Source organism: Rattus norvegicus, chromosome 1, assembly GCF_021556685.1.
Source record: "Rattus norvegicus strain SHRSP/BbbUtx chromosome 1, alternate assembly SHRSP_T2T, whole genome shotgun sequence".
Lineage (NCBI taxonomy): Eukaryota > Metazoa > Chordata > Mammalia > Rodentia > Muridae > Rattus > Rattus norvegicus.
In genome coordinates, this window is record NC_141534.1 from 258142782 (window position 1) to 258170098 (window position 27317).

At 43.9% G+C, this 27317-nt stretch overlaps 1 protein-coding gene across 2 annotated transcripts in view; it reads right to left on the reverse strand.

Annotated features, from left to right (window-relative positions):
- Armh3 (armadillo-like helical domain containing 3) overlaps nt 1-27317 on the reverse strand; it is a 181958-nt gene that overhangs the window by 119147 nt on the left and 35494 nt on the right. For both annotated transcript variants that reach the window (XM_087559283.1, NM_001402549.1), the window contains 9 exon segments: nt 26364-26424; nt 23344-23390; nt 22302-22377; nt 20267-20360; nt 15376-15477; nt 8310-8368; nt 4462-4527; nt 2843-2912; nt 1258-1318 (listed from right to left, as the gene is read on the reverse strand). In XM_087559283.1, the coding sequence (XP_087415409.1) occupies nt 1258-1318; nt 2843-2912; nt 4462-4527; nt 8310-8368; nt 15376-15477; nt 20267-20360; nt 22302-22377; nt 23344-23390; nt 26364-26424 (636 nt within the window).

Genomic DNA, 27317 nt, shown 5'->3' on the forward strand with positions numbered 1-27317 from the left:
TTCATCTGCTAAGTTTTATAAAAAGTAGTTTCATTGCCTTTGAGTTAAAATCAAGCATCAGACATCTAAACCCAAAAAGTATGGCAAACTAACTTACTAATCCAAAAGTAAAGTTCACTATTATTACACTAGACCCAGGAAACCATAACATTCAGCCTGTAAGCAATCTGAAATCTGGTGGTCTGCTCTGTGAAGCCCTGGGCACACCCACATCCCTGACACTGGGATAGTGTGCCAAGTTAGCACACCAATGACGCTCTCAGACGGAAACAGGAAGGCATCAATTCCATTGTCAGACTTAACTGAGGGGTGTGTGTGTGTGTGTGTGTGTGTGTGTGTGTGTGTGTGTGTGTGTGTACAAGGTTTCCAATAACTCAGCTTTGCCTCAAAATCACCGTGTACCTAAGAATGGCCATGAACTTATCCTGCCCCCATCCCAAGTGCTAGGATCGCAGGCCTGTACCAATCCGCCCCTCCTGAGCTGCTTCTGAAGAAAGAAAAATATACAGTTAAGTGGCCTACCTGAACCCCAAGAAAACTTCAGTGGCCTCTCACGCGTCATGGAAACAACTGCTATGGACAATCACATCTCCTTAGGAGTTTAGCATGGCCATTGGCGACATAAACCTACCTGACAAGGGTGTGGGATATCAAGACAGTATAGACAAAGAACAGAGCAAAGGTCTCTGCTGACCTCTACCTACTCTCTAAACATTAGTGACTGCTTGATACTAGCACAGAGAGCGAATGAATGCCGGCTTTATACATCTTTAGAGCGCAAGAGCCTCCTGATCTGCTTCCAGGCATCTATCTACCTAGACCTCCATGCAGTAAGCTTAAAAGTGAGATAGAAGAGATACGTAAAACCCAAACTCTGGCTTATACTTTCTCCCTTCCAAAACAAAACAACAAACACAACATTTCTTGGCATTTCTTCACACACAAATTCTTTTTAAAAGAATCTTGGTTTTCTTTCCTAAAGATTTGTTTTATGTAGGTATATGCACATGAGTGTGGGTTCCCACAAAGGCTAGAGGTGTCAGTCACCTTGGAACTAGACTTACAGGCTATTGTGACCCGCATGCCATGGTGCTGGACACTGAACTCTGGTCCCCTGCACAGGCAGTATGCACTCCTAACCACTGAACCACCTCTCCTCCCAGTGAGTTTTTCTTGAAGTAAACACAGAGCAAACATTTTCTATCACTTGATTCTTTAAAATAAATCTGCACATATAAAATGAGCCATGGAGCTTACACATAGAGATCCATAGGGAATTCCTTCATCATGTGCGTTACAATGAACTCCACCATCAGGTCTAAAAAGAGAAAGGAGAAAATTTTTATCAAACACAATCAAATTCACTCCTTACCTTTGAGTTTGGGGAAAAAAGCTCCTCAAAACTGTGTGCCTTCTGCTCACACTGAGTGACATCCCCTGCTGACATCTATCTGTAAGAACTTATTTTCTATGCCACTTTTTAAACACTTGCCACTTGGAAATTAACAAGCAAAAAGCTTCGGTCACTATTACATTTCAGTAAAATCGTTCACTGTCTTCTAGGTTAACAAGATAAAGATCTTACTCTCCTATGCCTAGAAAGACCTGCCAACACATTTAGAGTCAAGGGAGGGGCTGGAGAGGTGGCTCTGAGAACTGAGAACCCCAGTTCAATTCCCAGCACCCACATGGCAGCTGGTAACTGTCTAGAAGTCTAGTTCCAGAGGATCTGCCAACCTTGCCCAGACATACATGCAGGCAAAACACCAAAGCACATGAAATAAAACAAATCATTTTAAGAAAATGTGGATACAAGGGAAATTTCATTGTACACATATCTCATTCCACACATAACACAAATACAAATGCCTACAGGGGATCTGAGACTAGAGAAATGAAGCAAGCAGAGATGAAAGTACTTGGAACCCATTCACACAGGCAGAGGCTCAGCTCTAAAGCTGTCTGTCAGTCTGTCCCAGTTCACTATCCTGCTGATTGACAGAAGCTCATTGAAATCGGCTGTGAAGCTCTGGGCCAATAGAGGCGCTTGCTCTCTTTTCTCTCTCTCTCTCTTTCTCTCTCTCTCTCTCTCTCTCTCTCTCTATATATATATATATATATATATATATATATATATATATATGTATATGTATATGTATATGTATATGTATATACACACACACATGTATATATGTATATATGTATATATACACATAGTTTCTAAGATCAGGCAGATCCAGGAACTGAGGTGCAAGTGAGATCAGGAGCTTCTCTAACAGTCAGGGGTGATAGCGCACACCTTTAGTCCCAGTGCTTGAAAGACAGAGGCAGGGGGATCTCTAAGAATTTGAGCCCAGCCTAGTCTACAGGGCAAGTTCCAGAGCAGCCAAAGCTACAGAGAAAAAAGAAGAAAAAAAAGTGCACCAATGCAGATTTCTGAACAAAGAGGATGATACAAGACCCTACCTACCAGCTCTGTCAGCCCCATCTCAACTTACTCAGGGAAGTTTTCCATGTTTGAATCTCAAATTGTAAAGTTTCTGACCTTTAAACACATCACTGCAGACCACGAAAGAGAAGTAAGAATTTGAAATCTTGGTGACGAGTAACACATACTCATTTTTGTCCTGTCCCAGGGAAGTTGTTTGGGTTTGTTGGTTGGTTGTTTTGTTTTTGAGCAGCAGCACCTTTTACTGAGCACTCTAGTCATTGAGGTGATTTACAGAACACAAGAAACAGAGCTTCTTCTGTAAATATGCTGAGGAAAAGGCATGACAACCAAAACCTTCACCATGAAAATCACCAGTGCTTCAGAAACATGCCGTTCTGACTGCTCACTCACCCAGGACTGCGCACACCAGGGGACGGCAGGGAAGATTCTTGTCAGCAGCCTTCTTCCTGTGTCTCATAGGCTTTAAAAATGCACATGCAGAAAAGAGGGAATTAGCAGACACTTGAACTGAAATCCAATGACTTATGTTTCTCATGCAAATAAAATGACCACTACAGAGATTTACTCCAAGGCATCCACCTTGTCTTTCTCTTTCTAGTGGGGTGCAGGAGGGAGCAAGCAGGACAGGCACAGGAAAATGCTTCTGAGTTATCAATGAAAGGTGTGTGACAAAAACACAAATTACAGCACGTCCCAAAGGAAACACTACAACAGGACAACTGTTATTACTTTCATTTATGGCATTGTTAACAGCAAACAAGGTACAATGGTACTTTTCTATAATAATAAAAATAAGTAAGAAAAAGAGGAGGTGCTGGAGAAATGCTTCAGTTGGTAAAGCCAAGCACAAGGCATCCAGAAGCCACGGAAAGCCACTCGTGTGTAATCCCAATGCTGGGTTGGTAGAGTCAGGCAGATTTCTAGGAGTCTCTGGCCAGCTCCAGACCAGAGCCCTGTCTCAAAAAGAAGTGGACAGTGCGCTGGGAGCAACACCGAAGGCTCTGACTATACCATATGTACCTGCTCAGACACATAAAAGAGGACAGGGCCTAGAAAGATGGCTCAGCACTGGCTGCTCTTCCAGATGACCTGGGTTTAATTAGGAGCACCCACATGACAGCTCACAACTGTCTGTAACTCCAGTTCCTAGGGATCTGAAATGCTTTTTCTGGCTTCCTCAGGCACCAGGCACTTAAGTGGTACAGAGACATACATATAAGCAAAACACCCATACACATAAAATTAAAAAAAAAATAAATTTAAAAAGTAAAAAATAAATAAAAAGAGAAGGAAGGGATGGTGGTAGCTTACGTCAGCAACTGTAGCATTGGGGCGGGGGGTAGGGAGGAGAGCTAAGTTTCAAATCTAAACCATGTTGTAACATGTTTCAACACACTCCAGTCTGAGCTTCATCTTCCCTATTCTGATTTCTCCACACTCCGCCTCTCGGGTGAATGAATCGAAGCAGACCATAGTCTTATAGAATAAAAGCCATGCTACATGGCTGGGCACAATGGATGGACACCTGTACTTCTAGCATAAGAAGTCAGAAGCAAGAGACTCAGAAGTTGAAGGCCAGCTTTGGCTACAGAGAACTCAGTGTCTGGAGAGACAGGGCTTAAAAAGATGGCTTGGCAGTTTAAGGCACTTGTTGACAAGCCTGAGTTCTGGGACCCGTGTGATACAGGGAGAGGACTAAGGCCACTCCTGCGGGCTGTGCTCTGACCTCCATGCTCACACCGTGCCACACTGACATGAGACCTTTTGGGAATCCATGTCCCTCTACTGCCCAGTATTATGATAATCGCCATCTGGCTGTAGATCTTTCTGTCCCCAGGAGAGCAAAACACATCTCCATGACAAACAAAAGCACCCTAAAGGGCAGACAGGTCTGTTGGAAAGCAATCATGCCCTGAGCCCTTTAAGCACAATTATCCAGCGACATTTGTTCTGAAAGAAGCATCCTAACTCATCCAACACACGAGAAGTAAATGTAAAGTCGCACCTACCATTCTGTGTAGGTTTACCCGGAAGTTCATGTTGTCATCGTGTAAAAAGGCGTTGGCATACTGATCCTGACAAAAACAGAAAAGGCAAGACGTGGTAACTACATTTAAGAAACTCAACTGGGCATGGTGGCACAGGCCCAGTCTTCAGCATTTAGGAGACAGGAGGACCGGGAATTTGAGGTCATCCTGCTATACAGTCAATTTAATCCTAATGGAGGCTATATGAGACCCTGAGGAAAGACAAAAACACAATAAAAATAAAAACAGAAAGACCGAGAAAGACAGGATGAGAGGGGCGGTGAGATGCTCGCTCAGTGGGTAGACGACTCCACCATGTTGACGAACGGATTGAGTTTGCTCCTGCAACCCACTGCGCTGCAACCCGAAGCTGCCCTCCGACCTCCGTGTGTAAGCCAAGACACAAGTGCACGCGCATCCACTCATAAATAAGCAAGCACACTTTAAAAGACAGAAGAAAGACGGGATGGAGGTGGGGAGGGAGCGACAAAGGAAGATAGGAAAATTTAATGAGGGTGGGTTTTGGTTTTTTGTTTTGGTTTGGTTTTTGGTTTGGTTTGATTTGTTTTGTTTTGGTTGGTTTGGCTTGGTTTGGTTTGGTTTTGGTTTTTTGAGACAGGGTTTCACTGTGTAGCCCTGGAGGTCCTGGAACTCACTGCATAGACCAGATTGGCCTCAAATTCACAGAAATCCACCTGCCTCTGCCTCCTGAGTGCTGGGATTAAGGTACCCAGCACCAACCAGCTGAAAGGCAGGAAGAAAGGCAGGCAGGCGAGCAGGCTGTGACATCCTACAAATCCTCCCTCCCTCCTTCCCCAAGCTCTAAAACAAGGTCCCCTCCAGCCTAGGCTGGCCTCCAACTCCCTATGAAGCTAAGAACAGCCTTGAACTTCTGCCCCTCCTGCCTCACCTCCACCTCTGACTGCTGGGAGTACAGGCATAGTTCCTGCAGTGATAGACTGAACCAAGTGCTTGGCCAACTGAAATATAACCTCAGACCAAACTCTTGGACCTTTAAGATCCACTTTCAGGATCAGCTGGAGAGCTGAAGTGTAAGTCTAGAGCCTTTCTCTCAACCCCTCGCCTAAGCCATGAAAATGAGTATAGTTTCCCAGCATGCCTTTAGCTGGTCAAAGATCTCTGAGAAAATTAAATACAATAAAGATTAAAATCCAGGGATTTGAGACAAATGCTGAGAGGAATCTGACTTCCTATTCTCTCTTCCTTTCCATCTGCGCAAGGAGTCAGCTGTGTTTGTGACAGCTTGTGACAGCTTGGAGGCTCTCACAGGGGCAAGACCATGCATGTGCAAGAGCCACATGAGGCTTTGGAATAAGGCAGTCCTGCGCTCTGCTGGGAACGAGCTCAGCACAACAGGAAACAACTGCTATGCTGGCAGCGCAGAAGCAGGCAAGACCCCATCTCTCCCTGGCTTTTAAAGACTGATGGAAAAATCAAATCTCACCACAGTGGATTGGAAATAAGCATCCACTGTCCCTTTCCCAACACCGTCCTGAGATCTGACATGCCTACAGACGCCCGTTACCAAAACTGTTACCATTTGTGAAAACAACTCCTTCAAAGATTTTCTTTAAAAGATTTTTGAAAAGCAATTACACAAGGCCCACTGTTAATAAGCAGTTCGTCCAGACCTGGCCTCCCCTGGCCTTGTGAAAAGAGCTCATCTTCCCAAGAGAACACAGAAAGGAAGCCAGTGGGAGACCGCTACACCCTGTGGATTACCTTGACTATTGTCTCAAAAAACCAAAGACAAGGACAGGGAGTTCTGAAAGCAGAGGCTGAGGCTCTAAATGTTGCTCAAGCTCCATCAGGCTGGGTGGGGCTGGGGGTCACCACCGACAACAAATGTGAGTCTAGTTGGCCCAGCCTTCTCACAGGGAAGCAGCAGTTGCCATAGGTAAGCTTTACGGATGATCTGAATAGTTTTCAAATCACTGCTAAGGCATCCTCCATGTATATCTAAGAGGGTGTCTTCCGAGAGATTAAATTAAGGAATTAAAGATCCATCCTAATTGTGTCTCTATGGGCTAAGGACTCAAAATGAAGAAAAAGAGAAAAGGAAGAATGCCTAAATGTGGACAGACTTTTGGCTACTTTGTGGGTCCTTTTTTTCTTCCACCCTTTCAACCCCCTAACACTAGACAGGAGAGAAAAAAGGACAGAGGGAAAGGGGATGTCATTATTCTTAGACTTCCTGATGATTAGGGGTGTCCTTGGGGCAAATTTGGTCTTCGATGTCAGGATATCTAATTTCTTCTCATTGTTTCTTCTTTACGAACTATTTAACAAACCACAACCAAGAGCAAGCACCGACCAACAACCCACATGCCTCATGGGGCCCTAGCAGAGGCCCCAGAATTCAAACATCACACACGTGCAGAAACTATCTGCAGCTGTCGCTATCATGCCCCTGCTACCGCATGAGGCAAATCATAGTCAGCTGCTGTGGACAATTTGAGGTACCCCAAATCCCACACCTGAAATTAAAATAAAAACATATGCTTATAATATCTCTGTGTTTTTAAAGAAACCAAAATTCTCACTGCATCTAACTGATAGACACCAGCAATCAGCTCTGCTTCTGAGGACAGCAGCTACATTGTGAACAAGATGCCTCAGGCTCCAGAGTCGTGGCCCACAGCCGTGTCTTCCCTCAGCAACAGACTGTACCACTTAAACCGCGTAAAGAAAACTGAAGCCCCTTTGTTAAAAAATGACACTACTGTGTGTGAATAAGTGCACAGGTGCACATGTGGAGGTCACAGAACAGCTTGCAAGAACCAGTCAGTTCTCTCCTTCCATCATCTGGATGCCAGGATCAAACTCAGGCCATCAGACTTGGTAGCAAGTGCCTTTACCAGGGGAACCATGTCCCCACACGTAAACTGCTGCTTATTTGGAATTTGGTTACAGAAATGTAATTCATCCGCATGACTTCCTCCTTCGGGTCCTACTCACCACCAAAATACAACAGGAGAATTCCTGTTTCTCTTCTACTCCTCTATCCCCAAGATACCTCAGCTCTTTTTTAATTCACTAAATACAAGATACAACACGGGCAGCTCCAAAGGGAAATGACTGGTTTTTAGAACATTTTAAACCTTTTGGTTAGAACTGTTAAATGCCAGAACACAGATGGGGTTGTAGCTCAGCTGGCGTAGTCTTGTGCAGCAAGCATAATGCAGTCCCACCACCACATAAAACCATGTGTGGTGGTATGCTGTGTACCTGTAAGTCTAACGCACAGGGGGGTAGAGACAAAAGGTCAGAAGTTCAAGGCCATCCAAAACCACATAGGAAGCTTGTGGCAGCCTGGACTATAACAGACCTCTCTCTTAAAAAAGATGGTAGATGGAATACCATCCTGTTCTCAACCACCACAGTTACTGTGCCAGTTGGGCTTTATTTTAAATGGAATCTCACGTATTCCCAGGTACCACAAACTCACTATTACAGCAAGGAAAGCCTTAAAATTCTAATCTTCCTGCCTCCTTCTCCAGAGACATGCCAGGCTTTCATATGGTGCCGGGAGTCAAGGCCAGGGCTCCATGACTGCTCGGCAAGCACTGTTCGGCTGAGCTACATTTCAGGCACCTCGAGGTTCACTAGGAATCCATCTAATGGATGCTAACTGAGTCCACAGAGTGCGCCAGAGGAGGAGGGCAGAGTGGTGCCTAAGCTCACGTCCTAGAGGAAGAAGATGGACAACACAAAAAACCTTCCAGTCACAGAAGAGAAGTGGGTGGGCAGAAAGGAGCACTCTATCCGGGAGACATCAGCTCACACCCAGGACTCACAGCAAGACCTACCTCTGCGATACACGTGAGGATGATCAGACAGAGCTTGCCACTGTGAAGCCTGTGTTCATCTGTAAAGAAAACAATAAAACTCTTGTTTGTCCATAGTCCAAACCACACGTCCAGAGAGAACAGAGGCACACACCATAAAACGGAACATGCGTGTGTTCTCATCCCACAAAGCCAAGAGTGAAGGGCTGGGGAGACAGTTCAGTCACAGAACTGCATGTCTTGCAAGCATGTGGATTTCAATTCCGTTTTATGTAAAACCCCTGCAATACACACTTGTAGCCCAGCTCTGAGAAGAGAGAAACAGGATCCCTGATGATCACTAGCTAGGCAGCCCTACCTACTTGGTGAGCTCTCAGCAGGTAAGAAACCTGTCTCAAAAAAAGGTGGATGGTGCCGAGGGAATCTCAATCTCAATCAATCTCTCTCTCTCTCTCTCTCTCTCTCTCTCTCTCTCTCTCTCTCTCTCTCACACACACACACACACACACACACACACAGAGGGGGGTGCATATGTATGAGTATGGATACGTGGTGCCTATGTGTGAAGATCAAATGTCAAAGTGTCAAAGTTAGGAGCTTTCCTCAATCACTTCCCACCTAAGTTTTTACACAATCTCTGGACCTGGATTTCATCAATCCAGCTAGTCTTGACTGGCTAGCAAGCCCCAGGGATCTGCCTGTCTCTGCCTGACAAGTGCTGAGATTCCAGTCCTTTGCCACAACGGCCACCTTTTTATATGGGTACTGGATCTGAACTCAGGAACGTGTATGAGTACACTGTCACTGTCTTCAGACACACCAGAAGAGGGCATCGGATCCCATTACAGATGGTTGTGAGCTACCATGTGGTTGCTAGGATTTGAACTCAGGACCTCTGGAAGAGCAGTCAGTGCTCTTAACCTCTGAGCCATCTCTCTGGCCCACCTTGATCTTACAAAATCATCATACTACTTGGCTTTCCCATACAGGGTTCTCACCCCTATAAATGAAAAACAATGGTTCCCACCCTTTCTTTCTTTCTCTCTCTCTCTCTCTCTCTCTCTCTCTCTCTCACACACACACACACACACACACACACACACACACACACACACCATCACATACAACTGTAGACAGTTAAAACACACAGACACACATGAATCAAAACCAGATGGTACTGACATCTTGCTTCCCTCCTAGGCAAAGGAATTGACACAATTTTTTTTTTTTTAAATCCTGGTAGCTTGTAACATATCTGCCTAGGATGTAGGCCTTGTACCCATTCCTATGGCCATGCCCTTGACTTTTCTTCCAGTGCTGGGGGCACTATATGTGCTAGGCAAGAGCTCCACGACCGAACTGTACTCCCCAACCTTAAACCTATTTTAAAGATCAAGCATATTTCTCTTTAAGGTAACAACACCAAAGACACCACTACCAAGGATTTTTAAAAAGCCTTAAAAGTAGAATAAAAACATAAAATCCGGGCTGGAGAGATGGCTCGGCGGTTGGGAGCGCCGGCTGCTCTTCCGGAGGTCCTGAGTTCGGGTCCCGGCGACCACATGGTGGCTCACAACCACCTGTGGGGAGATCCGGTGCCCTCTTCTGGTGTGTCTGGGACGGCTACAGTGTATTCATATATAATAAATAAATAAATCTTAAAAAAAAAAAAAACATAAAATCCCAGAGAATGAAGAGAAAGGAATGACTGAGGAGATGACTTCAACAACATAATAAAATACGTTTTTAAAAGCTGAGTAGGTAGCAACGGGATGGAGAGATGGCTCAGCGGTTAAGAGCACCAACTGCCACAGCCAGAATACGGCAAATACATAGGCGAATGCCAGCAGCAAACCACTGAACTGAGAACGGGACCCCCGTTGAAGGAATCAGAGAAAGGACTGAAAGAGTTGAAGGGGCTCGAGACCCCATATGAACAACAATGCCAACCAACCAGAGCTTCCAGGGACTAAGCCACTACCCAAAGACTATACATGGACTGACCCTGGGCTCCAACCTCATAGGTAGCAATGAATAGCCTAGTAAGATCACCAGTGGAAGGGGAAGCCCTGGGTCCTGCCAAGACTGAACCCCCAGTGAACGTGATTGTTGGGGGGAGGGTGGTAATCGGGGGAGGCTGGGGAGGGGAGGCCCATATAGAAGAGGAGGGGTTAGGGGGATGTTGACCTGGAAACCGGGAAAGGGAATAACAATTGAAATGTAAATAAGAAATATCCAATTTAATAAAGATGGAGGGAAAAAAAAGAGCATTGACTGCTCTTCTAGAGGTCCTGAGTTCAATTCCCAGCAACCACACAGTGACTCACAACCATCTGTAATGGGATCCGATGCCCTCTTCTGGTGTGTCTGAAGACAGCTACAGTGTATTTACATATAGTAAATAAATCTTTAAAAAAAAAAAAAAAAGAGTGTATTTTCAGAGGACCAAAGTTCAGTACCCAAGATATATGTGAAACAGCTCACACAGTCTGTAACTCTACCTCCAAGGAATCTGGCAACCTCTTCTGGCACCCATGTACACAACACACACACACACACACACACACACACACACACACACACACACACACACTGAATAAATAAATCTGAAGGAAAGCATTTTATAGATGTTGACTGATACATACATTTTTTTAAAAGGTATCTTAGAGCCAGGCATGGTAATAAACACCTTTAATCCCAGCACTTGGATGGCAGAGGCAAATGGATCTCTGTGAGTTCAAGGCCAGCCTGGACTACATAGTGAGGTCCAGACCAGTCATCTATAAGGTGAGAAACTTTGTCTGACAAAAACAAAAGAAAAAGACGCCTTGTTTGGGACAAAGAAAATGTTGGTTCTATTCTCCTAAGATCATGATGTGTGACCGGCTGTGGTTAGCGGTAGGGCGTCTGGTTTTATGGGGAAGGCCATACATCTCATCCCCAGCACCACAGGAAAAAAAGTATAAGACTTATGATAATAGTAACAATGATAGCTCGATCCTGTAGCCAGGTCTTGTACAGCAGGTCTTGAGCTAAGACAGAGAGAGATCGGGAAAAAAAAAAAAAAAAGCCACAAAACAGCCATTTTTTAAATTAACTATTCATCATGCCTAACCTCGTCCTTAGCCATTTTTAAACTGCTTGCATTCTACAGACCTGTGACTACCCATATTGACTATTAATTAATTAGTCTTTAATCTGGGCTTATATTTATGAACAGGAAGTGACCAGGACAGAGGCTTATAAAACTATTAAGAGCTAAAAATACATTCTAAGAGTCTCAATTCACTGTGTAATATCAAGCAAAGTAAAAGTTCATTTTTCTGGGTCATATCCAAGCAATTTCTTTCTTCTGTGGTTGCTGCAGTATGTGTGGAGAAAGGAGGAAGCAGGCCATGTCCATAAAGAAGCAATAACCTCAGGAAGCTCAGAGGCACAGGAGTCTTTCTTGTTAGCCTTGCCTGCCAGGTCTCAAAGGGCCAACAACACCAGCAGCTCCCAGTGGACTGTTATGTTAGGATCAGGTAACATGGAGTATCTGCATGTAGTTAACCCCTGTGTGTAGCTCTTTGCCTTGGAAGAAAATCACAAGAGACGAGAGGGAAAGGTCTGTTTTCAAGGCAGAAATCTCCAATAGCAAACCCAATGTCTGAACACAGCACAGCTTCGCCTCACCCAAGCTCCTTTTAGCTCTAGCTAGTCTCCATTTCCCGTACTGACCTTTCACCTTCCTGATCTCTGCCTACCAGTTTTTTCTTCTCTCCAGAGTCCCTGAACCTGCTCTTTCTTTCATTTCTAGAACTCTTGAAAACCCTCATAACAGAAACCTGCTCACTTGGCAAGGAACAGACTTCTCAAGTACAAACCATGCTGAAGGGAGCTCCAGACAACCTCAGGGGCAATATATCGTCTTTTCACAAAAAAGCAAGGCAGCAGAACAATCAATCTTAATAATTCTCAGTTCTATAAATAAAGCTGGCTTTTATATCTAGGAATATGAAGTTACTTATAGACTATAAGCTAATAACACACTGGGCATGGTAGTATACATATATAACTCCGGCAATTGTAACAGACAGGAGGATCAAGAGGTCAAGGCTGGCCTCTACGACAGAACAAGTTTGAGGCAGTCTGGAATACTCGAGACCCAGAAAGAAAAGAGAAAAGAAGAGGATAGGAAAAAGGAGAAGAGGAAAGGAGGAGGGAGAGGAGAGGAGGAGAAAGGAAGGGAGGGGAAGAGAAGGGGGGAGAGGAGGGGAGGGGGAAAAGGAAAAAAACACTCATGTTTATACCCACCCATAGACTTGTGTTAAATCTAAATCTAGCTTTTATAGAGAAGCTTCTTATCACAACAGTCCAGAGTATGGTGTGACCAGAATGAAAATACACATGGAGTAGCTCTAATAGGAGGTATGGCATTGAGGATTGGGTGTGGCCTTCTTGGAGGAAGTGTGTCACTATGAGTGGGCTCTGAGGTTTCAGATCATCAAGCCAGACCTATTCTCATTCTCTCTCTGTCTCTCTTTCTCTTTGTCTCTCTGTCTGTCTCTCTCTGTATGTCTCGCTCTCTGTGTGTGTCTCTCTCTGTCTGTCTCTCTCTGTCTGTCCATCTGTCTGTCTGTCTCCCCCGCAACCCAATGCTGCCTGCAGGTCCAGATGAGAAGCCCTTTTCTAGCACTATGTCTGCCTACATGTTGCCATGATTCTTGCCACATCGATATATGGACTAAATCTCTGAACTGTAAGCCAGCCCTAATTAAATACTTTTCTTATAAGAGTTGCCATGGTCGGGGTTGGGGATTTAGCTCAGTGGTAGAGCGCTTGCCTAGCAAGCGCAAGGCCCTGGGTTCGGTCCCCAGCTCCGAAAAAAAGAAAAGGAAAAAAAAAAAAAAAAGAGTTGCCATGGTCACACTGTCTCTTTACAGCAATAGAAACCCTAATGAAGACACCATGGTTACAGGAACCCATAACTGACAAAAGTGTCAAAGATAAGTAATGGTAGAGTCTCTAAACAGCGCAGCTATGTCACCCACTCCAAAGCTCAGGAGACATCAGAGAGGAGGGAATGGTGAAATGTAAGGGTCAGAAGAGAGGCAGACATGCAGCAAAAGGTACGTCCTGGATATGGCATACACTCACACTCAGGAACTCACCAAGGCTGTGCCCATAGCACAAGACCTACTCAAGACGGGACATCGACATTTCGTCATGGATATGGAAGGCCCAATGAGGCCCCAGCCTTCCCTCTGGAACTACTCACAATGAACAGCTGTTGGGATTGACCGTGCTCTAGAGAATAACCTCCCGTCTACACTTGAGCAAGAAATTTGAAATTAAACTAGGGGGGTGGGGGTGGGAGTGGGAGAGGGAGGGGGGCTACAGAGCACCTGGGTTCCATGTCCAGCACCTACCAAACAGCTCACAACTGTCTGTAACCTCAATTCTAGGAGCTCCAACACTCTCTTCTGACCTCCTTAGGCTCCTCCTGCACAACATCACAACGTGTGGTACACAAACATGACCTAAGGCAGGCACAGAGAAAGAGAGAGAGAGAGAGACAGAGAGAAAGAGACAGAGACAGAGAGAGACAAAGAATATCAAACAAAAAAAAATCATACATAAAATCAAATATACAGGGGGTTGGGGATTTAGCTCAGTGGTAGAGCGCTTGCCTAGCAAGCGCAAGGCCCTGGGTTCGGTCCCCAGCTCCCAAAAAAAGAACCAAAAAAAAAAACAACAACAAAAAAAAAAAAAATCAAATACACAAAAGGAAGACAGGAAGTACATGGGGGATGGGGTGACTGGAGGTATGCAGAGATGACTCACTCGGCAGCTGAAAGCACTGGCCTCCTCCAGAGGGCCTGGATCTGATTTCTAGCACCCTTATGTGGCTTACAACCTTCTATAACTATAGTCCCATGGGATCTGATGCCCTCTTCTGGTGTGCACATATGGAGACAAAACACTCCTATCCATAAATAAACAAATCTTTTTTTTTTTCTTTTCTTTTTTTTTTTGGAGCTGGGGACAGAACCCAGGGCCTTGAGCTTGCTAGGCAAGCACTCTTCACAGAGCTAAACAAACCCCTAAACAAATCTTTAAAAGAAGAAAGCAACATGGAGACTTGTTGGGAAGAGGCCTTCAGTGGGAGGAGAAAGATCAAAGATCAGGACCCGACATGCTTCTGCATGCTTTAATCCCATGACAATGGAGGCAGAGGCAGGTAGATTTTATGATTTCAAGGCCAAACCTATCTACATAGTGAGTGACAGGCCACACAGGGCTATAGAATGAGTCCCCAACGCAAAATTCAAATACAAACAAAGAAAATTTAAATCTGACTAGAAAACTACTCAAATTCATTATATAAATGTATGAGACTGCCAACTTTGTAAAAAGGAAAAGAGAAAGACTTGAGGAAAACCGAAGAAATTTAAATATGGACTGAATATTATATGCTATTAGAGAGCAACTGTTGATTTTTTTAGGTATAATAACATTTTAAATATCTAGAAAAATATTTTCAATTTTTAAAGATACACACCACAGTACTTAAATGTGAAGTAGAGTGCTGTTTGTGATTTCCTTCGGAATTTAAAGGCAAACCAAACACAGCAAAATGTCAGTGTGATGCAGGTGAGGCTCAGAAGGGATCTCCCCATACCCGTTAATCCCACCCACCCAACTTCAGAAGAGCCTGCATCCTGGGGTTGGGGATTTAGCTCAGTGGTAGAGCACTTGCCTAGCAAGCGCAAGGCCCTGGGTTCAGTCCCCAGCTCCGAAAAAAAAGAATAAAAAAAAAAAAAAAAAAAAAAAAGAAGAGCCTGCATCCACTTACTAGGCCTTGCTAAGAAGACTTAGTAAATTTTGTGGGGATCAACTGCTTTCCTTTTCTATTTTTAAGCACTTCCCTCCAACTTCAGGTTTTCCCAAACCACCTAGTTATCACCCAGAAGTAAGAAACCACTGTTTCCCAGAAAGCAGGTCTGTCCCTGCACAGGAGGTCCCAGAGACTCAGCTGTCAAAGCCCCAAAGCCTCCGCTCTTTGCAGCGAGCTGCCTGCCACAGCTCCCCAGGCGTGTCTTACCCTTGGTGTCCTGCATGACGATTGAGCTGTACTTTAAGAAGGTTATCAGGAGATTGCTGGTCTGTACATCTGCGTCCAGTGAGAGCTCCACGGAACTTATAACTGGAACAGAAGAAATAAAACACTTAGCCCATAACATACTCCACCTAACAAGTCTACCCACACAGCCAATGTACCACCAGGCAAGGAAAGGACTAAGTAAGCTGTCCCCACAACAGAAGTGGACCCAGGGCTTTCCATAAAACTTTCAGCTGCTCTTACTAGGCCTCTAGAGCCCCTACCCCACACTCCCCATTCACCTAGTACAGAAAGTTGTTCTCCTAACATTCTGGCCCCAAGTAATCAATAGTTCAAGGTCCTCTTAGAGAGATTGTCATTTCTAACTAAAGGAAAAAGTTATACTGAACATAAGTAAGCTTTACTTTGATGAGTCTCTCACTTAAAATGAAGAGTTTTCTCTTCCAAATAAAGAGAAGTTTTGCTCAGTCTTGAAAACAAGTCTGACACTGAAGTAAGGAGCACAGGCTGAGGAAGAACTAAGTTCAAACTCCACCCCTTCAGTTCGTCTCCTAGGAAGGGAACCTGAAACGCAGTATCAGACAGAAAACAGGTGGGCATCACTGACTAGCACCCAGGAATTGCAATTTTATATGTCCAGTCTCTGTGTGCAAAGAGAAGATCCTTTTGCTTACTCTCCCACCCTCTCCGAGTCATGGCCCCAGAGAACAAGGGGATGTCAGATCAGAACTGACCCAACCACAACAGCTTTAACTTAGAGCTCCTGAGATTCAAAGACTTTAAACTAGAATTAGTCACCTTGTTAAGTGTTTTAAATGTCTAAAACAGACACATATACAAAAAGAGCCTCAAGATGACACAGGGATATTTGAAAATCTATAGCTTTCTGCTATATTTTAAACTATAAACACATGGCTAGGTTTGGGGTATTAGTCATAATATGTATTCATAACCATTATGGATTCCTCTGGAGTTATCACAATGCATGAGCAGGACATTTATTAACAATGGGAAACACTGCACATTATGGTTCCATAATACACAGCAAAAAACTTATGAAAAGAAATTAGCATGTCCAACCCTTGGCTCTTTTCCCAAATATAAGATAAATTTATTTTTGTATTGAAACATTAAAATATTTCTTACAGAGTGAGACCCTGTCTCAAAAACAAACAAACAAACTTAAAAGGTTTTAATTCATGCTATGGTTTAATAGCACAGGCTATCACCTCAAACCTCAGCCATTTTGAACTTATAACCTATAATCATTCCTTTGTTATCTAACTAGTAAGTTACCCTACTCACACAGAGTGATAACTAGGAAGCTCTCTTACATAATATAGTAGAAATATAGAACTATATGTATTTTTAGTTTACCAGAAAGTCCTCTCATGCCAAGGCGGAGTTGTCAAATGTCAAGTCTGAGCTGTGAACAAATGTTACAGCTAACTGCTGGCTTTTAAAAATAATAGTGCCAGTGACATCCCTTTAAATATAACTGGGCTACAGAGCAGCACTATAATTAAAAACCAAAAATTGAAAATAAGGCCATAATACTTAGGACCCATGCAGAAAGTAAGTGAGTTAGGGGAGAATAAAATAAAGACAGAATCAAATCCCTTGTAAATTAAAATCCCCTTCCTAAGCAAGTTTCATCCCTTAATCGTTGGCTTTATAATTCTTCCCAGTAGCTTTTGTCAAGAGAGACAGTCATCCGAAAGTGGGCTGATCTTCCCACTAGAACACTAAAGGCTCAGTGGTTGTAGGTAAGCACAAATCCTGCCATTGCATAATCAAGTGTGTGGGTGAAGTGTTCACAATCAACAGTTTGAAAGGCAGTGCTCTGAAGTATCCAAACCCAACAACACATGGAACCCAGCTATATATACACTCACACTCACAATTACACATATATGGCTTTGGATATCCATGGTAACCAGGCAAGCTTCATCCTTAAAGAGGAAGTACAGTGTTTCTATTGGCTTATCCAGTGACCTGAATAAACAGATGGGTAGGCAGTCCTCACTACACTTCTTCTCATTAAGATATTTTGGAATTTGGCTTTCAATTCTAAACAGACCCAATTTGCTATCATAGATCTGGCTATCAATGACACCTCCTTGCTGTTCTCTGGTGCTTGTACTGCCTTAAAATACAAATGCACACCATATAACATGTAGGGGCTAAGCCGGGCAATGGCGATGCTCGCCTTTAATCTCACCACTCTGGAAACAGAGGCCAACGGATCTGTGAGCTCTAGGCCAGCCTGGTCTACAGAGCAAGTTCCAGGACAGCCAGGGCTATACAGAGAAACCCTGTCTTGGGGTATAGGGGGAGCTGGAGTGGAAAAAAACTTGATAATTATGTACAAAGCACTAGCTATGATTGGAAAAAACAAAGAGAGACATTTTACTGAACCGGAAAGGGTCAAAGTTAGATTTGTTAACATTTTAAAACCATTATTACTGCTGCTGTTGTCACTGAGCTCATGTGTCAATGATCTGCACATGAAGGTGAGGGGACGTCTCTCTCTGCCTTTATGCCAACAGCTAGGGATCTAATTCAGGCTCTTGCAGAGCAAAGAGTCTACTCACTGAACCACCTTGCCAATCCCAAAGTTGGATATTTCTCATACTCATTACACAAAACAAGTTCAACATTTGAAGAATAGCACCAAGTATTAATGTATATATTTTTTAATTGTTTCAGACAGGGTCTCATAAAGCCTAGGCTGGCCTCAAACTCACTATATAGCTGAAGATGCTCTTAAACCTCTGATGCTCCTGCCTCCACATCCATTGTCATGTGCCACCACATTGACTTTTATAAGGTGCTGGCAACCAAACACTCTACCGTTGGACTACAGCCTTGGCCATATATTTATATAATAAAATAATATATCTCCCCTGAGCCTCTCGAGCAACCCACGAGTCCTCGAAGGACAGGCATTAGTCAGTGGTGCAGTCACTTTCAGCTCTTTTGGAATCCTACGGCTACCTAAGGAGGACAAACCAGGCTAATGCTGCTCCTGGGGCTGTGTGATTGTCTGGGGTATGCTAAGATAAGAACTCTCCATATACATACATGTAGCTGTCCTGGCACTCACTCTATAGACCAGACTGACCTCAAACTCACAGATTTCTACCCGCCTCTGCCTTCCAAGAGCTGATAAAGGTGTGCCACTACCACAACCCTGGCTAGTAATTTTTTGAGATGTTTCACGGAGCCAAGGCTGGTCTTGAACTGATCCTCCTGCCTCTAGTTCCTCCAGCTGGGATAACAGGTATACACTACCACACGTAGCTTTAAATAGTTCCTTTTTCTTTGAAGAATTATTTTTACTTAGGTGGTGGTGATCAAGGACTACACAGAGAAACCTATCTCAGAAAGGAAGGAAGGAAGGAAAGATGGAAGGAAGGAAGGAAGGAAGGAACGAAGGAAGGAACGAAGGAAGGAACGAAGGAAGGAAGGGAGGGAGGGAGGAAGGGAAGGAAGAAAAACAGAAAAAAAAAGTTTTATTTTTAGTATTTTTAAGTGTGTGCACGTGGGCTAGAGAGATGGCTCAGTGGTTAAGAGTCTCCATCTGCTCTTCCAGAGGTCCCGAGTTCAATTCCCAGCAACCACGTGGTGGCTCACGACCATTCGTAATGGGATGCAATGCCCTTCCGGTATGTCTGAAGACATCAACAGTGTATTACACATATACATAAAATAAATCAATCTTTAAAAAAAAAAGTGTGTGTGCATGTGCCTGCACCCATCTACAGGTCTAAAGTGTTACATTCTCTGGAAAGTTACAAACAGTTGAGAGCTGCCTGATATGTATGGGTGATGGGAACTGAACCCAGGTCCTCTGTAACACAAGCGTGTGCTCTTAGCTACTAAGCCATCTTGCACCCCCACATGTTTCTTACACACAGATGAAACATTCCATTTGACTATCTTTCCAAATTTTTCTCTAGAACTTCAGAGCCTAAAGCATATCATCATATACTTCCTTTTTGTTTTTGTTGTTTTTGTTGTTGTTGTTGTTGTTGTTGTTGTTGTTGTTGTTGCTGTTGCTGTTGTTGTTTTGAGGGGAGGCCCATTGGTGACAAGTGTTTCTTTTATTTACTTACTTACTTACTTACATCCCAAATGCCACCCCCCATCTTCTTCCCTTCAGAGTCCTTCACCCATCCCCATGCCTCTGAGAGGGCAGTGCCCCTCTAGGTATCCCCCAACCCTGGTGCATCAAGTCTCTGTAGGAATAGATGTATCTTCTCCCACTGAGGCCAGCCGAGACAGCCCTCCGCTACATACGGGGGGAGGGGGTGCGGAGGGAGCTTGGTCCAGCCCCAAACTCAAACAAATTCTTTCTTTTCTTTTTCCTTTTCCTTCTCCTTCCCCATCTTGGGGATTAAACCTGGAGCTCATTCATGGGCAGGCATTCTACCACATAATTATATCCCCATCCCTTTTTAAATTTTAAGTTGACCAGGTAAACCAAGCAGGCCTTGAACTTGTAATCCTTCTACTTCAGCCTCCAAGTATCTGGGATTACAGATGTGTACCAACACTAATTACACACTTAGGCTAATTAAAATAATTAATAAATGTATTCTTTGCTCAACACAACTATGCTTAACCCTGAAAGATCTAGAGTCAGCAGGGAGTGGTGGCACACACACACCTTTAATCCCAGCACTCAGGAAGCAGAGGCAGGCAGATCTCAGATTTTGAAGCTAGTCTGGTCTATACAATACAGTAAGTTCCAGACAGCCAGGGCTACACAGAGAAACCCTGCCTCAAATAATGAACACACTAAAAAGAGAGAAAGAAAGATCTAAAATCATATTAATCAAGAATACAATAATACAAGTGGTGGCCTCACCATCAGAGGAAGGCGGTGTAGTCCCAAGTGGTGTGGCTGGGGTTGTAGGAGTAGGGCTGACAGGGGTTGTCACCAACCCCATCTCTGGATGGCTCTGAAAGAGGACATAGATGGGTAAGGAAACAGAAAATCGACTTCTCAGTAAGTCTCCTCTTCTAAGCATGCTTACTGGTTTTCCAGAATCAAAATGAGACTGGCAGCCCACTGAGGACCTCTATTTAGCACTCCTTAATACTTGATTACTATTAGTTCCGCTGAACTAACAAGAAGCACTGTGAATTAATTTTCATTAAGGAATTTGGGTTCCATTACAAATTTTTGTGTTGAGTCATATAAACTAAAAGAAAAACTGTTCTGAAGAATGCACTATTTTCATGAGCACAGAGTTGACAATAGACATAAGAAAACCAAGGGAGGCCAGGAACCACAGAAGGTGCTGTTCTGATTGCAGCCTTGCTGTTCCACAAGAAACATAAAACCAAAAACAAACAAACAAACAAACAAACACCCAAGAGCACGTAAGCCAGCAAGATGGCTCCAAGGGGAAAGGTTGTTACCAAGCGAATGGCCTGAATTGGGTCCCAGGACCCATATGATAGAAGAGAACCAACTCCCAAAAGTTATCATCTGACCTCTACATGCACCACACTTACACATCCCCCAACATACACACACACACACACACACACACACACACACACACACACACACACTAAACTGTGTAAAGTGTCAAGGCAGAGAAGACAAAAAGACATCTAGTGTGTACAACACAGAGGGCCACTGTGTCCTTGATTTTCCTGGCCACCTCAACTGAGAGAAGGAGGCTCAGAAGCAGCCCTTTCATTTTTCAACAGCCTGACCAGTCCTTCATCTTTCTCACATCTTCTAAAGTCATTTATGGAATTTGATAGACAAGAAATTGGCAAGAATAGCAGATAAACTTCCCTAAATTATCTTATAAAACTAGGAAGAGTCCAAAGCACACCCCAAAACAGCATATGTTTTCGAAGCATAGCTTTACTTTCTGGGTAACATTCTACTAGTAGGTTACCTCAAAAGAAATACACACACCAGGAATGGTAGCACATGCTTTTAATCCCAGAGTTCAGGAGGCAGAAACAGGTGGATCTCTGAGTTCCACAACAGCCAGTCAGGCCTACAACACGAGATCCCATCTTACCAAAAAACTAGGGTCGGGGGGAATGAAGAAAGAAACTCACATATCTTAAACAGTGTGCCATTAGGATAAAAACACTTCTGTCTTTTAAGGTACATCCATGGGCCAGAGTCCTGGCTCGATTTAGTCCCTCCCTGTGCCGACTACTGAGGACGCATGCCCTTAGGCATGTGAGCGAGAGCCCTGTGTCTCCTCAGCCTCCATGTGTGTACACTATTTTGTCTGCTAACAGCTGACACACGCTGGTTAGAAAGCCTTTTGACTTTGCTCTCTGGAAACTGGTAAGATAATGGCATAAGTGACTTGGCCTATAGTATCCCCAGTTGTAATTCCATCAAGACTTAGAAAAAAGACAGACTAACAGAAAACTCCAAAAACTACATAGAACAAATAAACCCAGCAGACCCTGAGGGTTAAAACGCAGTGATCTCAACTCTTTCAAAGGGTAGCAGCATCAGCAAATCAGTCTAGCCACTAACTTAGCATGCCCCAGTTGAACGCAGTCACTGAGGACACAAAGCTGGGCAACTACGCAGCACCTGCTACTCCCACCGACTGACGCAGAGCAGAGTTTAGACCGACACAGACAGATGGGCTTCGAATGGAATGAACCTGTGTCAAATTCAAGGGGAGGGCTGAGGATACAGCATATACAAGGTCCTGGATTTGCTCCCACAACATCACAAAAACTAAAGATAAATAAAAAGATAAAATTTGAAGGAGAAAGGGATAGGGGAGGGGTACCTCACTTTGTAACCCAGGCTGTCCTGGAACTCAGAGATCCACCTGCCTCTCTCTCCCCAATAGTAGTATTAAGGGTGCAGGCCACCATGCCCAGCCAGGATTGGGGTTACCAACCTGAGCTAAAACTGTGATGAAGTTTCGATTTAAATGGACAGCTTCATAAAGTGCAAGAAGAATGGCCTCATTGGTTCTAAAGAAAAAGAGAACAATCAGATTCCTTTTTAAAGAGTAGACATTGTGGAACATATAATAACTGTCAAGAGCTCCTCCTGGTCTATCCCTCCATTACCCTTTGGACTTATGCAAATGAACACAGGTTAGGAACCTGAAACCCCAGGACCAGTTCTCCCCACCCCTGCCCACTAACCCTGTAAGAGGTGGATACCCAGCCCCCAGTCATTTCATTCCAGACACAAAGCTAAAGTAATGATGACCTTAACACTTAGGAGGCAGAAGCAGGGGGATGGCTACAAGTTTGAGGCCAGGAAGACTTATTTATACAGAGAGTTCCAGGGCAGGCAGTATTACTCATAGCAACATCATGTCTCAAAAACTTTTTTTTTTTTTTTGGTTCTTTTTTTCGGAGCTGGGGACCGAACCCAGGGCCTTGCGCTTCCTAGGCAAGCGCTCTACCACTGAGCTAAATCCCCAATCCCTCAAAAACTTTTTAAAGATAGGGTCTCATGCTGCCCAGATTGGCCTCAATCTCACACATAGCAAAGGATGTTTGCACACTTCTGCTCCTCCCACCTCCACCTCAGGGGTACTGACTGGGATAAAAGGCATATGCCAATCACATTCCGTTCATTTAATGTGGCTGATCAAACTGAGGGCTTCATGCACACTAAGCAAGCGTTCTACCAAACCTAGCCTCTAAAGCAAAGATCTCTAAGAACCCACTGTGGTGGGGTTAGGGATTTAGCTCAGTGGTAGAGCGCTTACCTAGGAAGCGCAAGGCCCTGGGTTCAGTCCCCAGCTCCGAAAAAAAGAACCAAAAAACAAAACAAAACAAAACAAAACAAAACAAAAAATCCACTGTGGCTTAAAACACAAGAAACACTTCACAAATCATAAAAAACTTTTAATCCGCAAAATGTTGTCAAGATGTTATGTTTGTATTCAGCCAGAGAGCCCACACTACAGCCCAAGTACTTACTGAACTGAGATTTTCTCATGGGCGTCTGCTATGAACATGCTGCCCACCTGTGGAAGAGAAGAGGAATAGCAGCGGATTTTACACAGGAGGACGGGGAAAGAGCTCATCCTAAGAAATGAATCCGTGAGAAAACAAAGAACAAGGAACTCTGGGCGGCAGTCATACTTTGAAAACTGTGAAAGACCTATAAGTAATAAGTGTAGTAACGAGTCTCCTACTACATCATCCAGCCTCTCAGTGTGTAAGTGTGCAAAGTGTCAAGGTTCCTCTAAACCTAAACATTCCAGTCCAGCTCTTTATTCTCAGCCAGAAGCTAACTCACAAAGAACTTCAAGCTTGCCCTGAAACCACAACTATCATCTGACAGGTTCGAGATCAGTCTGGGCAACATAGGGAGTAGAGAGACAACCTGGGCTACATAGGGAGTGGGAGACAACCTGAGCTACAGTGGTGAAACCTGTCTCAAATGGAAATAAGAGAAAATAAGTATTTAACTTCAGAGAATAGGCTGATACCAACTACGGAAAACCATTTTCCTTTCAGATCACAGAATTTGAACTTATGTGCTGTCAGGGAAAGGAAGTAAATAACGGACACAAGCTGCCTTTAATACACAAGATTTTAGAAGTCAAATGTGGTGGTGCACACCTGCAAACCAGGCACTGAAGAGGAAGGATCAGGAGTTCAAGGTCATCCTCAGCTATACAAGTTCAAGGCCAGCCTGGAGTTCATGAGACTAGGCCTAAAAATCTGAAAACACCTGAGAACAATATAATTATATCTAATTCACATAATCAAGTATTAATAGAAAATTCACACTTCTATAGCCCATGAGATCCTTCAGTGATGTATGTCTGAGTTAAAGCATTTTTTTTTTTTTGGTTCTTTTTTTCGGAGCTGGGGACCGAACCCAGGGCCTTGCGCTTCCTAGGTAAGCGCTCTACCACTGAGCTAAATCCCCAGCCCCGAGTTAAAGCATTTTTAAGATTCTTTTGAAATCAGGTTCTTAAGGAAAAGGATGCACAGACACGGCGGGGGCGGGGGGCGGTTGGTGTGTGCAATAAACTCAAGAAACTGTCTAATCTCTAGGGCACTTGTACACTAACGCCCCCAAAGTGGGTTCCAAATTTGCCTATACTTTAGGATCCACTAGGTTTATTTATCTCCCCTTCTTCCCCCTCCCTTTTTATACTTCAAAATTTTTTTATTGCCAGGTAGTGGTAGCACACATCTTTAATCCCAGCACTCAGGAGACAGCAGCAGACAGATCTCTGTGAGTTCAAGGGCAACCTAGTCTACAGAGTGAGTTCCAGGACAGCCAGAAATACAGAAATTTCAAAACCTTGTCACAAAACACTTTAAATATATTTTGTTTTATTTTGTGAATGGGTATTTTGCCTGTGTGCATGTCTGTGTGCCACATGTGTGCAGTGCTCACTGAGGCCAAAAGATGAAGTGAGAGCCCTCAGAAATGGAGGAATGGACAGTAAACTGACAGTTGTGAACTGACATGTGGGTGTTGGGAATTGAACCTGGGATCTCTGCGAGAGCAGCCAGTGCTCTTAACTACTAAGCCATCTCTGCAGCCCTCTCTCCTGTATTTTTGAGACAGGGACTCAGGAAGTCCTTTGCCTCTTACTCTCAATTGCTGGGATTACAGGTATTTGTCCCATTCTAGATTTCTCTCTCAGAGATCAATCTCATTGACTGGAGATACAGCCCTGGTGGTTCAGTGCTTGCCTAGCATTCCCAAAGTTCGGGTTCAGTCCTCAGCACCATACAAACAAAGCATCGGAGTGCTGTGCCTCCTCCCAGATCAGCACCAGGGAGGACTCATGTCTGTGTTCCAGAGTCAATCTTGAGCACGCTCATGGAGGTCTTGAATGTGTAGACGATTCAGGTACGTGCATCTCATCAAGCAGCCTAGGCTGCAGGACAATTCTTTTATTGGGGTCTGCTTCAGTTTTTTTTTTTTTTTATTTTTGTTTGAGAAAAGAGTCTCCCTGCTTAGCTTTGACTGGCCTAGAGCTCCATGTATTCACTAGGCTGGCCTCGCAGTCATAGAGATCCACCTGCCTCATCCAAAGTCTACGTTAATGTGTACAGTAGCTTTCTTTCATTCCTTCTCTGTTCCTTCCTTTCTTACTGTAGCTTTCTTTCGTTCCTTCATCCTTCCTTCCTTTTGTTTATTTGTTTTGGGTTGTTGTTATTGTTGTTGTTGCTGTTATTGTTATTGTTATTGTTGTTCTTGTTATTGTTGTTATTTTGAAACAGGGTCTCACTGTGTATCCCTGGCTACCCTGGAGCTCACAAAGATCCTCCTGACTCTGCCTCCCAAGTGTTAGAATTAAAGCTGTACACCACCATGCCTGCTTCTTACTTTGTTTCTTAAACCAGCTTTCTTTATGGAACCCAAGCTATTATCAAACTCCTACTTTCCTGCCTCAGTCTTCCCAGAGATGGAATTAAGCATCCACTAAGTCCAATCCTACTTTTCTTTACTAATTAATCATAGGAAAAAAAATCAGTCCCAGAAAATCAAGGCTGCCCTCTACACTGTGTAGCCTGGTTTTGGAACTTACTGAAAATGCTGTGGTTCTGGTGAGGGTATGGCAGCCACATCTGTGACCTCAGCGTTTGAAAGGTTAGGGCAGGACTGTCATGTGTTCCAAGCCAGCCAGAATCTCAATCTGTAACTAAAATTATTATTCTTTTAATGATTTATTTACTTGTGTTTTATGTGCATTGGTGTTTCGTCTGCATGTATTTGTTATGATGGTGTCAGATCCGCTGGAGTTACAGATAGTTGTGAGCTGCCATATGGGTGCTGGGTGTTGAACTCAGGTCCTCAGGAAGAGCAGCCAGTGCTCTTAAGTAAGAAAATATGGTTCCAAATAAAGCCTAATCTGTTCTCTCCTCCTTCCACCATTACCTCCAAGACACCTGCCCTCCTGAGCCCAGATTTGCCCCGAATTCTTCCTGCACTTCTCAACAAGAGGGAGAACATAAGCAGAACTTACCATATTTGTTAAAGCAGAAAAAAAACCACTCTGATGTTCTTCTTCCTTGTCTTTATACTGCCTAAAAAGAAACTAAATTAAACTGGAGAATTTTTTTTACCACATATATATTCGACCCTGACATTCTAGGGAATCAGGGCAGCGTACTCTTAGAATGTCTGACTCTAGAAATCTGAAGCAGATGACGCTCTAGCCATGCAGTTCCCCCGCAAGCTGAGGAGCCCATCTGCTCTTAGGTACTGTGTACCCAATGCCTGGCTACTTTGGGAGAGCCGTGGAAGGCAGCTGCACAAGTGTGGAACTCTCGAGCATATGGCTGATCCAGTTATTTCCCAAACACATGACTCCTTGAGAAGTGTGGCAGTGAAAATTCTTCCAGGCTGTGGAAGACAGTGAAAGCCTTGTTTGTGTTTGAAGAAGGAATAGAGTTGAATGGCTAAGACATTTGAGGAGATGGGACATCCTTGAAGTTTTAAAACCCAAGGATATGTGAGGAATATGTGGAGAAGCAAGAAAGATCCTGAGGGCCTTCGAGGGATCTCAGTATTTCTGGTTTCCTTCATGGAACCCCAGATCCTTCCCTATCTATAGGAGGAAAACCAAGCATCAACTTATGAGACCCTGAGACTAAACAAGGATTATGGGAGGTTGAGTCACTAATGAAAAAGAAACATTTGGTTCAGTAATAGAGGTTGTTCTTAGCTTGCATAAGGGCCTGGATTCAACTCCCAGAGGAAGGAAGAAGGGGGTAAGGAAAACTCTGCAAATCTGTCAAATGAAACTTAACTCAATGCACTTTTTCTTTTTATTCTTTAAAAATTTTAGGGCTGGAGAGATGGCTCAGCGGTTAAGAGCACCCGACTGCTCTTCCAGAGGTCCTGAGTTCAATTCCCGGCAACCACATGGTGGCTCACAACCATCTGTAAAGAGATCCGATGCCCTCTTCTGGTGTAT